This window comes from Furipterus horrens, unplaced genomic scaffold (genome assembly GCF_987537825.1).
Source record: "Furipterus horrens unplaced genomic scaffold, mFurHor1.1.pri manual_scaffold_12, whole genome shotgun sequence".
In the NCBI taxonomy this organism is placed as follows: Eukaryota; Metazoa; Chordata; class Mammalia; order Chiroptera; family Furipteridae; genus Furipterus; species Furipterus horrens.
In genome coordinates this window covers 57,588,962-57,601,953 of record NW_028327182.1, presented here as the reverse complement: position 1 = coordinate 57,601,953, position 12,992 = coordinate 57,588,962, and the positions used below count along the sequence as shown (strand labels likewise).

Genomic DNA, 12,992 nt, shown 5'->3' with positions numbered 1-12,992 from the left:
CATTTTGAATGAAAGAGAGCCTTGCTGGGTAGAGTATTCTTGGTTGTAGACCTTTGTTTTTCATTGCTTGAAACATTTTTGACCATTCCCTTCTGGCTTGTAGTGTTTCTGTAGAGAAATCGGTCGATAGCCTTATCGGAGCTTCCTTGTATGTTACTTGCTGTTTTTCTCTTGCTGCTTTCAGGATTCTCTCTTTGTCTTGGAATGTTGCCATTTTAATTATGATGTGCCTTGGAGTGGATTTTTGGGGGTTCCTCTTCATTGGCTCTCTCTGTGCTTCCTGAACTTACATAACTTTTTCTCTCATCAGGTTTTGAAAATTTTCTGTCATTATTTCTCCTATCAGCTTTTCTATTCCTCATTCCTCTTCTCCCTCTTTAATTCCAGTGACTCTGATGTTGTTTTTCCTCATGCTATCCTGTAATTCCCTTACATTTTCTTTGTACTTTTTCAATTTTTTTTCATTTTGTTGTATTGTCTGGGAATTTTTTTTCTACATTGTCCTCTAACTCATTGATCTGATCATTTGCATCATTTAGCCTGCTTTTGATTGATTCTACTGTGTTTTTCGGTTCAGAGATTGTATTCTTCATTTATTCCTGGTTCTTGTTAGCAGTTTCTATGTCCTTTTTTATGCTGGTGTAGTTCTCTGCAAGTTCCCTGTAATTTTCTTGGAGCTGTTGGTAACTTCCTTGGAGGTTGTCATAGTTGTTTTTGAGGTTGTCAAGTATATTGAGCTTCTTCATTACCATTGTTTTGAATTCTGTGTCTGACATTTGGGCTATGTCTATTCCATCTACCTCTCTTTCTGGGGATTCCTCTTTTCTTTTCATTGAGAGATTATTTCTGCATCTTACCATGTTGGATTCTTCTTGTTGGTTTTTGTTTTTTGAATTTGTCTACTTTGACTTCCCACCTTTGTGGTATGAGATTCTTTGTAGGACATCTGTGGGTTTCAGTGGTGCAGTCTCTTTGATCTCCTGAGCCTGATGTTGTAGGGGTAAGCTTTATGTCGTTTGTTTATGCTGTCTGGTTATATTTCAGATGCTCTTTGGTAAGATCTTTTCTCTGGCTAGTTGACTGAGAGTCACTCTATCCACTTTGTTTTGAGTTCTTTTGTGGAGATGCTGTTAAAAACATAAACACACAGCCCAGGCAGGAGATCCACACCCTCAAAAATATTCCCCACCCTCTATCCCACTATCGTCAGCCAATGAGCCAGTATTAATATAAATGTAGAGAGATTAGAGCTTTTATACTATAGGAAGAATATATAAGAGTTGTTTTTAGGGAGGACAAATATGATTTTTGAGAGAGGGGATGATAAATTATTAATAGTTGAGACTATGCAAGACCATAGGTAATATCTACATTATATATTAATAACGATAGAAGAAAAGGAGGAAAGAATGCAGAATATAGTAAGAAAGTGGGATTTTATAGTATTAGATTTATATAGTAGTTATATTCTATTTACTTAGTGTGAAAGGGAGGCTAAACTTGACACACAAACAAATAAACAAATTAAAGAGGAAGGATGGGAAGAAGAGATTGTATGAAACAAATTAAAGATATAGTTTCTTAAGGAAAAAAATTTTTAAAGTAAAAATTAAAATTAAATTAAAAATAAAAAATAAGAAATTTAAAAAATTAAAATAAAATACAAATAAAAAAACCTAAAATAGAAATAAAAATTAAGAAAATATATAAAAGGAATGTTTTTACTCAGTTCAGTCTTTGTGTGTCGTCTTCTTTTTCTGCATCCACAGCTGGTTTAATGAGGCGAGCCAGAGGTTCCTGTTCCTTGCAGCAATGGTGTGCGCCCGCGGTGGCCGGCGCGGCACGTTTCTTTGGCGCCTGTTGGAGACGGCCGAGGTGTTTCTGTGCGCGCGCCCATGCACGCGCAAGGCAGCCTGAGCACTAGCCTCAGGCCTGCCGAGCAGCCCTCTGGGAGTTGGTCTCTCACCTCTTGAGGCGGGTCCCTGGACACTTGTGCACAGTGAAAGTGAGCATCTGTGAGTCGCTGCTGCCGCTGTTACCACACCGCAGCCACCTGCCGTTTCTGCACCGCAGCTGCCTGCGGTTCCTGCCCCCACCTGGGCGGCACGGCAGAGCCTGAGCAAGTGGTCTGCACTCTGGCCTGGCGCCCACTGGAGCTGTCCAGGGGTGTCTGCGCATGATCTTCTGGTGCCCAGTGGGCCCTCCCTGCACCCGTTGGGGCACTGATCTTATGTCTGTTGGGGTGTGTCTGAGGGGCACCTGGACGCGGGGTCCCACGCACCTGGGCCAGTGAATGAGGGCACTTCCCTATGCGTGCCAGCGCGACCTAAGGGGAGGGTTGTGGAGTGGGCAAGTGCACTTCTGCACCTGCGCTCCACAAGAATGCCCTATCACCCCCAACCTTTCCTGCCCTCTCCACAGTTCACAAAAGAAAAATATAAAGAAAAATCACATTCTCACATACACAGCAGTACACTGTTTCTTGTCTCTCAGCGCAAATGCCACCTGGTCGAGTCCTGTCTCTGCCAACAGACGGAGATCCGCTCTCCTTCCAATTCCCCTCTGGGGAAGCCTGTGGTCTCCGAAAAGCCTTTGTGTACTTCCAGCCGCAGCTCGGGTAGCCACCCCAGTCAGAAATCCCATCTCTTCCCTTTTTCCTCCGCTATCCTCACCAAACAGGTCATTCGCAGATGGTTTTCTCTAATCCAGCATTGCCAAGGCTCAACTCTTGCCAGTGTTCAGCTGCTAACTGAGATGTTCTGTCTGCAATTAGTCCAAACTACAGACGGGTTTTGGGAGCCAGAAAGCGCAGCCTCCCCTCACTCCTCTGCTATCTTCCTGTCTCTTCCTATTTTGCATATTTTAAAGTAAAACTTGGTGATCAAGATAAGTCTTGGGCCCCTCACAGTTGTGCAAACAGTGTGTCAAGAGTTTACAGATGTGGATGAAGGGAACACATGGTACGTTGCCATTTGGTATACCTATGGTGTGGCGAGAGCCCAGAGTTCATTCAAGTGACTTACTTTTGTATAGTGGAAATGTCAGGAGAGAACAAGAAACATAAATGTAAACTAGAATATCCTAGTCTACCATCGGCTATTCGCCCAATGGCTTAGTCAGCTGAAATTCCAGTGCCAGTTTTCATTGAACTACCCTCTTTCAAAAAACAGGAGTATGGTGACGAACTAAGTGACAGCAACGATGAAGATTTTGAAATTGAAAATGACTCAGTTCATAAGGGATTTGATCAGCATGAGTTGAATGATTTGGCATGAGATTTGGGACTATACAAAAAGGCTTCAGAACTCCTAGCATCAAGACTGTACGAGGAAAACTTGCTTGAAAAAGGAGCGAAGGTATACTACTTTTGATCAAGAGAAAGTGCATTTCTGCAGTACTTTCGAAGTGACAGTGGCTTTGTGTATTGCCATAACATACATGGTTTAATGGAGGAAATGGGAATTCCAATCTATAATACAACTGAATGGCGGCTGTTCATCAATAGCTCAAAGTGGAGCTTGAAGTGTGTCCTCTTCCACAATGGCAATTTATTTGGTGCAGTCTCAATTAGCCATTCAGTTTGTTTTCATGAAGAATATGAAGACATAAAGAGAGTCATTGATCTGTTGCAATATCACAAGCACAATTGGATCATCTGTGTGGACCTTCAAATGGTCTGCTTTCTTCTTGGTCAGCAACACGGATACACCAAGTATCCCTGTTTTCTGTGTATGTGGAACAGCAGAGCTCGTGATTAGCACTGGGTGGAGTTGAATTGGCCTCTAAGATCTGACCTCAAACCTGGTGATTCAAACATTCTCCATGAGCCACTTGTTGACAAGAAGAACGTTCTATTCCCACCTTTGCACATAAAACTGGGTCTCATGAAGCAATTTGTGAAAGCTTTGCCAACTGAAGGAGACTGTTTCAAGTATCTCATTTTGGCATTTCCTAGCCTGTCATTTGACAAGGTAAAATGTCTTAATGTGTATGTTTGGTAGCAGAACTTTACTACTTGTACACAATTTGACTTACAGCAACAATATATAGCCTTTATATGAATAAAAGAACTCTAAGTAAACAGTATATTCAGGTAATTTTTTCTTTATTTTCCTTTGTATGTACATTTTGAATGATTTTTGGAACAAAGGGACGGTATCCTGTACTTTAAAACGTTGACATGATAGAGAAAAACTGGGTTCATTATTGGATTCAGATGCCAAAAGTTAGTCAAAAATAAGTATCAGATCTAACTCAATGAAAATTGTGTTCCCCAGTGTTATGTGCTAGCTCCCCCCAAATTCTGAAGTACCTCATCTCCCTCCAACAACTTTGATACCTGCTGCTGAGAGAAAGGGAGAAGGTATGGGGGAAAAGGACAATATTTACCATCTTCTTGGCTCCATTTCTTTCCAGCCCAAAATATCAACCTTGTTAGGCATTTTCAGTTCTTTATTTTTTTTTCACTTTGAGTAGACATATATTATATTAGTCTCAGGTATACAACGTAGTGATTAGATATTTATATAACTTACAGAGTGAATACCCCACTTAGTCTAGTGCCCATCTGACACCATACATAGTTATTACGATATTACCGACTATATTTCCTATGTTGTATTTTATATGTATTTTATTTTTTTGTTATATTTTACAGCTTCCCCACTTTTTCCTTCTTTGCCTGCCTCTACTCACCTCCCCACTTCAGGCAATCCTCGCACAGCTATTTATGTTCATGGGTCATGCATACATGTTCCTCACATCTCCGTGATTGTTTTTATAACTGAAAATTTGTACATCTTAATCCCTTCACCTTTTTCATATCCCCCCAACCCTGCCCCCAACTGGCAACCATCAGTCTGTTTTCTGTAACTGAGTCTGTTCCTTGAAGCATTATTTACAATATCCAGGAAGGAAACAAGCTAAGCTTTCATTGATAAACAAATAGATAAAGAAAATATGGTACATATATAAAATGGAATATTACTCAGACATAAGAAGAATAAAATCTTGCCATTTGCAACAACATGAATGAACGTATAGGGTATTATGCTAAGTGAACTAAGTCAGACAGAGGAAAAATACTATGTGATTTCACTTATAGGTGAAATCTAAAAAACAAGACATCAAATTCTTTAAATCTCCAGCTATATTCCTCAGTTGTACTCACAATCTTGGCTCCACTAAGAAACACACTGGCCACTTGACCCAAAACCACTGAGCCTCTTTTTCCTTGTCCGTAGAATGAGGATAATAGTACTCACTTCAAAGAGTTTCTGTGAGAATTTTTAAAAATAATATATGCAAAGGGTTTAGTACAGTGCTTGACATATACTAAGTGCTCAACCAGCATGCTTTCTATATGTGTGGTGACCCTAGATCTCCTGTCCAAGAGGCTAGTGTCAAGGGGTGGGGTTAGTGTATGAACCAGTAGCAAGGAGATATTCCCTGCATCTTGTACTTATTAAACCATAATATTGTGAAAGGCAGAAATCAGCACCAGTTTTACCTTTATATTTTCCACAGTCTGCCCCTGTGCTCAGCACATAGTATGATATCATTTTGATCATGGCCTGCTCAGTAGTTTACAGAACAGAATACCATTGTATTGTTAGATGATTCCAATTTTAACTGGCTCTGCCAATAACATGCAGTGTGACTTTCAGACATGTGCTATTTTCAGAAAGACATTGTTAAGTGCCTGCTATGTGGAGTGCATGGCAACTGCAGGGGGTACACTTAAGACAGATGTGGCCCTTGTCTCTGAGGGACTCTAATGAAGGAGACAAACTTTATACAATGAGCACATGGTTAGTTGGTAATAATTGTGATAAGAATGATGAGAGTATATACAGAGGGACCTATAGGTGTTTGGAGAGGTAATTCAGGGAAGGTTTTTCTTTGCAATTTACATTTAAGCAGAGACCTGAAGGATGAATTAGAGTTAGCAAGGTATCATGGAGGAGAACAGGCAGGAATGCTGCAGATGCATGTGAATAGCTCAGGATGGGAAGGAGCACAGTGCACTGTAGGACTATAAAAGGCCAATATGACTGAGCTTAAGAAATAAAGGAACATGAAATGGTTCAGGAGCAGTAGGCAAGGGGCTAGGTTATGGAGTAGCATTAGGGCCTTCAATCTAAAAGCATTGGAGAGCAATGCGTGCCCACAGGGACCACAGTGAGAATGAATCGTCCTGGGATTAAGAAATAAGGAGTGCATTGTCTGCAAAGAATTGAAAGACAATAGCAAAACTAAATAGAACTTATTTTCACCATGCACTGCCAGTTCTTCTAACTGTATCAATCAGTAGTGTGCTAGTAAATGTTTAAGAACTGGTTTTCTGGGGAAATTTTATATATATATACATATATATTGTGTATATATATATGTCCCTGGCTGGTTTGGCTCAGTGGATTGAGCGTCGGCCTGCGAGCTAAGTGTCGCTGGTTCAATCTTCCAGTCAGGGCACATCAGAGAAGGAAAACTCTGACTCCAAAAAACCTCCGCTGCCTTGCGGCATACCTCTTCAGCGGAAAGGCTAAGGGAGTAAACCCCGACAGAAAATCCGGAGCCGGAGTCCCTAAGGCGGTTTGACGTTGTAGTCAACACTGGCAACTCCTGCGGCGCACCTGAAGCCAAGCTGTATTGACTCCGTCTTTCCCTTGGACCCTTCAGCTGCGAAGAGAGGGGGGGTCTGCTGCATGGGCAACAGCAGACCCTCCATATCACCCTGCCCAGGCTCTGTAGCTTCAGCTTCACTGGAGAGGACACTCCAGCGTCATGGTAAGATGTCGATTTAACACGGGAGGAGACAGATACCGTGTCACTCCCGAGTCGGACTGCACAGCCATTCTCGGCGGTGCAGATAGACTCTTAAGAAGCTACACCATTGTCTCTCGAGACGGACGGCTGCCGACGACGATATATATATATATATATATATATATATATATATATATATATACATACACACACACACACAGAATACTTACACATGTATGTTACAAGATGTGTAGCACAATTTACAAATAATGATAAAATAGCCTTTGCTAATTCCATGTAGTTGATGGATTCTCATGTAATGCTTTTGTTGGTTTTTGCTAGAGGCTTTTATCTGTATCCAACTAATGCTTGTAATTCAACAGTGATTTCACAAATGACATTGCATTCCAATCTGCTCATTTCTTAGAAACTTATTGTCATTCAATCCATGTGACCTGGTAAACTACTTCTCACCCTTGTACAATTAAACTAAAATCTCTTAGTTTCAACTCTAAACATAACACATTTTAAGTTTAATCTGCATTATTAACATTTTCTCCATCACTTTCTTAAGTCTAGAGACCATCAGCAAAACAACAAATCAAGTCCTGATTCATAATGTTTGTCTATTTCCATGGTTTAAGTCAGGGGTCCCCAAGCTCCGTACCTATCCAAGCCTTTTAGGAACTGGGCTGCACAATAGGAGGTCAGCTTGAATGTAATGCACTTGAGTCATCCTGAAACCAACACCCCAGGCCCATCTGTGGGAAAATTGTCTTCCACAAAACCAGTTCCTGGTGCCAAAAAGGTTGGGGATTGCTGGAAAATAATCCCACAATGGCCCATTACAATTTACTAATAGGATATCACTGAATGTCAGGTATGAAGACACAATAGCACATCATTATATGTACTGCTGAAGATGGAAAAAAGTGGACAGACTTGGCAGACTTTTAGCAAGTAGAATCTTGGTGATTTATCAGATGCCAAGGATAAACCCATCACTATCACAGGGAGGAGGGAAAAGAAGTGAAAGCATGCATTCCTTTTTGGATGTGTTCCATTTGAGGTGGTTGTGTGACACAACCGAGTGGAGAAGCTGAACAGAAAGCTAGGTAAATGGGTTTGGAGGTCAGAGAAGTAAGGATCAGAATTTCGAATCTGGGATATATTAATTAAAATGTTGGCAGTCAATTAAATCATGCAGGGAAAAGTTGTGGTGGGCAAGAAATGGCTGAGACCTTTAAAACATGTCATTTGAAGGTCATCAAGAAGAGGATAACACAAGCCCTAAAGATGGGAAAGCAGGAGAGCAGAGTACCGCTATCACCGAAAGAAGTGCGTGTGTTAAGTAGGAAGAATTAATTTTGCTAAGAGTTCAAGTAAAATGAGGAAGGAGAGAGAGTGTTGGATTTAGTGAATGTGGGTGTTATTGAAGGCAGTTTCAGTGGAGTGTGGAAACCAAGGAGTGAGTGGGAGGTGGGAGACTAGAAGAAATGGGGCATCAGCCCTTTGAACAACTTCACCTAGGAAGAGAGGCAGGGTGACAGCTGAAAAGGTGCACAGAGTACAGAAAGGCTTGGGACTGATTAAATGCTGATGACACTAAAAATTCAGTCCAGAGGTAGAGGCTGATGTTAGAATGGACTCGGTGATACTGGTAAAAGCTGGGGGTAGGTCGTTGAATCCCTGGTTTAAGGAATAGGTTGGTAGGTTTGGTGGTGGAGAGTGGATAAAGTTTCTTTTTCTTGAAGTAGGAGACAAGGTGATCTTAGACATAGTTGGTTACAGGGGACAGAGTAGCAATCTGGTTAGGATTGGAAGTTTGGGGCAAAGTGACCCGGGTGAGGACCTGCTAAAAAAAAAAAAAAAAAAAAAAAAAAAAAAAGCGGCAGGGCCTTCGATGGAAAAAGGAAATTCAGTTCTTTTCTGAGAGGCAGAAAGTGCAGGCATGCATTGAAGTAACTCCTTGACAGGAAGAAGTTTGGAGTTCTGGGGGTTCCGATCCAGTTCCTTTTCCTGCAGGGAGGCTGCAGTTCCTCCGCAGAGCGCCGCAGACAGTGCGAGAAGCGCCGGCAAGATATACCGTTGGGAGACAACAGGAGAAAGGACAAGCCTCCGGCGGCCTGCAAGGACCGCAAGGGGTCGCTGCCGCACCCCACCTCTCCCGGCCAGGGTGGAACTGCCCCTTTCCGCCCGGACTCAGGCCTGACTCCACCACAGAACTCCGTTTCTTCCTCTCCCGCGGAATCCGCCGCGGGTGTCTGCGCCTCATTCACCGCCGATAGCCCAGCTAGCCTGACGTACCCGGCACATCAGCCAATGGGCTGAAGAGGAACCGGCTGCAGTATAAAAATGACGGCAAAATCAGCCAATGGCAGAAGGGAGGGGGCGGCCAAGGCGGGAGTGTGAGAGTGAACAGCCGCACGCTTGTGGAAGGTGCGGGTGGCGTGCTGCGCGAGTCGGGGGAGGGGGACGCGGCGGGGCGGGGCGGGCCTTCCCCCTGCCCAGCTCTGGGCCGGCGACTAGAGCGGTGGGAGTTTCCGCTCGGGAGGGAGATGCAGCCGCCGCCCGGGCTGATTGCAGGTAACGTGCGGATTGGCTCCTGCAGGGTCAAGTAGGGCCGAGCACGGCGCTAGACGAGCAGAATCGGGGGCAGAGTGGACCCCGGGTCCCCATTACTGCCGCACCCCAAGATTGGTGGGCCGTTCTGGACCCCGCGGTGGTGCTGTTTGGAGGAGTTGGCAATTGCGGCCCGGGCGGGGGTCACGGGAGGACGCGGGCCTTGGGCGCCCAGCCATAAGTACGCGGGAGAGTGCGTGCTCCCGCAACCTGCGTCCTGCGTATTAGCTCCTGCGCTCCCTCCGTCAGGTGCCGAGGTCACCCAGCCTGTTCAGCCGTACGGGCGCTCCCCCCTGCCCAGGGTGTACCGGGCACCTGCGGGAGCTGGCCTCGGGGCCTTGCGCCGCCGCGCACCTAGCCGCCAGCTGGTCGCGGCGTCGGCGACGTCTGGGTGCAGCCTGGCCACTTGGCCGCCAGTCCTGGGTGAAAGGCGGTTCCCCTGCAGCGCAGCTAGTGACAGCTATTCCAAGCCGGCTGCGGAACAGAGCAGCAGAGAGCCGCGCGCCGCCGGCCCGGGGCCACCTAGCTGCCACTTCCCTGCAGAGACTTGGAGTTTGGGGAAGCCGAGTAGGTGGCATAGTAAAAAAGTGGGAACCTTGGACACTAAGAGAAGGAAGATGCTACGAGGAGGGGAGCCAGCCAGAATGGAGAAAATGCTGACGGCAGAAACTGAGCAGACTAGGTTCTCTGATGGCCCTGCAGGAGGAGCGCGGGGGCTGGGTGGGAGGGGGGCCGGATAATTCTGAGACTGACAAAACTTTCCTGTTCACGCCCCAGAAGTCCGGTCCTGACCCATCAGAGCACCCCAGATGTTAGGGTCTACATTGTGCCTTGCATATATCTGTTGTTGCCTGAGTACCAAAATGATTAGTCTTTGTTACAGACAATCTGAGATGACAAGTGAGGCCCCACAATTAAGAAACACAAATTATTCTCTGACAGTATTCTTTCTGTAGGGCAATTTGAACCTCATGACAACTTTTTGTGAAATAATATTCAAATACTTCGGCCTATAGCAGATAACATCAAGACCATCTATCATGTCCACAGCTCTATTGTGCATTTAAAGTGGGTATAAAGTGTTTGCTTTCCTCCACATTACCTTTCTAAACCGAAGAACATTCTATTCCCTCTATGTTAAGTCATGGTATCTTTCTAACTATTCAGCCTTGTTTATTTATTTATTTTAAGTAGTAGGAGTAGTTTCTTAGGTGAGGTGTAGACAGTAGTGGTTGGGGCCTGCATGGTAACCTATATTGTGTTTGCAGCTGTAATTTTGAGTTGACCAGTAGTTTATCGTTTCATTGGGAAAGAAAAAAAAAAAGTGTGGTCAGCAGATAGTAGCTGGAATTTCCCCAGCACTTGCAGAGAGCATGAGTTACATCAGGTGGAGAAGCTCGAGGGTCCAGCAGTGAGACTTACAGAACCTTTCATCTCTGGATTGAAAATTTGGAAAGGACATTGTTACCATCGGATAATGTGTCCTGTGGAGTGTTGGTTCTGTCTCCATGTTCACTCAGAAGCCTGTCAAAAAGATGCTTGTAACTTCAGAGGGCATGTTTGGCTGACTCCTTATTCCATAATCTGGGGTATTCTCTTGGAAACCTTAAAATATGCATTCAAACTGCCTTTCCAATCAAGGGACCTGAGATTCTCCTCTGTCTCAGTGTTAAAGGAATGAGAGCAGTTCTCTTAATAGGAAAGACAAGAGCCTTGGTATTAATAAACCAAATACTAAAGAGGATATTCAGAAGAAAATAGCCTGTTCCTTTGCTTTCACCTTCCTTGGAGAAGGTACTTATAATAAAGCTACCCCTTAGCATTTATTAAAGCTAGTGTTGCTAAGCACTTCAGCTGGGTGTCCTGTTTAACTCTTTTTACAACCATGTAAAGTCAGCAAAGTTATCATTCCCACGTTAGAGGTGGGGAAACTGAAGCCCAGAGAGGTTAAGTAACATGTCCAAAGTTACAGAGTATTGGAACCCAAGCAGTTTGACCCAAACTTGACTCTGGTAAATCCAAAGAAAGCACCTGTTAAGGGTGTGGTGGGAATGGGGACAGATAATATGTGATTTGAGAAGGTGGTTTAATATTTTTGGTGGTGAATTCCAAGACAGGAAGCTCTCTCACTGCTGGGAAGTTATGCTTTGCAGAGTAGCGCAGGAAGTAGACTCTGAGAGAATAGGTGACATGCACAAGGCCATAGAACTAAGTGGCAAGGCTGAGACAAGACATTTATGGCTTTAATATTTTGTCTGTTTGAAAAAATTATTAAAAATAAGTGTATATTTGTAACTTAACTCTTCCACAGATGTCATAGGTCATATCTTTATCTAGAATAACTTCCCCCCCTCTTTTAGATACAACTCAGCCCTTTCTGGAATGACATTTTGTCCCAAACCAGTCAGTCTACAACATTCTCTTCTTCTCTCTGTTGTCTGTATATGAACCATTGACTTGGCCATCAGTCATGTACCCTGCCTCATTATCTCTATTAAACTGTTCTCTCTTTCAGATTTCCATCTATCTGTCATGAGTGTCCTAAGTTCTCAAAATCACAATCATGCCCCCCACATACAATGTGCTAAGACTGAACAATGAATATTTCTTGATTTTTCTTGATTGGCTGCAGTAAGATGGTAACTTTTTAAAAAAACTTTGTTAACAAGTTCCAGGACTATAAAAAAAATGATTTCCATTATGGAGTTGATAAATATATGAGTCCATTAAATCAGTGTTTCTCAAGGATAATCCAGCATCAGAAACCCAATGATTCCCAGTCTGGTGGGCAGCAGTTGGACCCAGGAGAATCTGTATGTGTCCCAGGTGACTTTTCTGCTCACTAGAGTTTGAAAACCACAACTTAAAGTTTTTAAAAAGTGTATTCTCTAAAATTGCAGCATATGTTCACTGTAGAAACATTCCTAACAATGCACTAATGAATAATTTTCATGTTGTTTTTCTTACAGATTTCTAACCAGCATAATGCTGGAGCTGGAGGCTGACAGCCTGCAGTTTTCAAAATGGCTGAGTTGGAGGCTGATTTGGATCACATCATTCCATCTTCTGTTCTTCCTTCTTACTGGGCTAAGTTAGTAGTGGGATTTGTTTCCCTCATATGTTTCGCACGTAGCTATGATGGAGATTTTGTCTTTGATGACTCTGAAGCTATTGTTAACAATAAGGTTTGTATCTTAATTCCTTTCTAATAAACTTACATTAACTACTTGCCTATATCTCAATAATAATCTAAGTTTGTATTTAATTGTTTTCTACTAAATTTGGGTTGAGCAGTTGTACTCTGGATTTCCCATCTCTTTTAGGTAGTGTCTCCTTGATAATAGGGCCCTTTTTATTGCTGGCAGCAGTGTCTCCAACCTCTGCCTGTGTACCCAGTGTGATGTGAGGCCCCAAGCCACACTTATATCAGAGAAATCATTATTCTGAGATTTTAAGGCAAGGGTGTTGCAGGGCTTTGCAGACTGAGTCAGGTTTTGTGACAAATCTCCAGAATTCTAGGCCAGAACTGTTCCATAAAAAAAGAAAATCATATATTTGCTGCAGTGACGGCTGAGTCTCATCGCCTACCAAACGGTACAGCCTCA

The 12,992-nt window shown here is 43.4% G+C and overlaps 1 protein-coding gene across 3 annotated transcripts in view; it reads left to right on the top strand.

Moving 5' to 3' along the window:
* Positions 1-12,356: 12,356 nt before the first annotated feature.
* The window catches only part of TMTC4 (transmembrane O-mannosyltransferase targeting cadherins 4), a 77,120-nt gene continuing 76,484 nt past the window's right edge, over positions 12,357-12,992 (top strand). For all 3 annotated transcript variants that reach the window (XM_090258495.1, XM_090258494.1, XM_090258493.1), the window contains exon 1: positions 12,357-12,572. In XM_090258495.1, the coding sequence (XP_090114621.1) occupies positions 12,411-12,572 (162 nt within the window). In that variant the 5' untranslated portion in view covers positions 12,357-12,410. The remainder of the gene's footprint in view (positions 12,573-12,992) is intronic.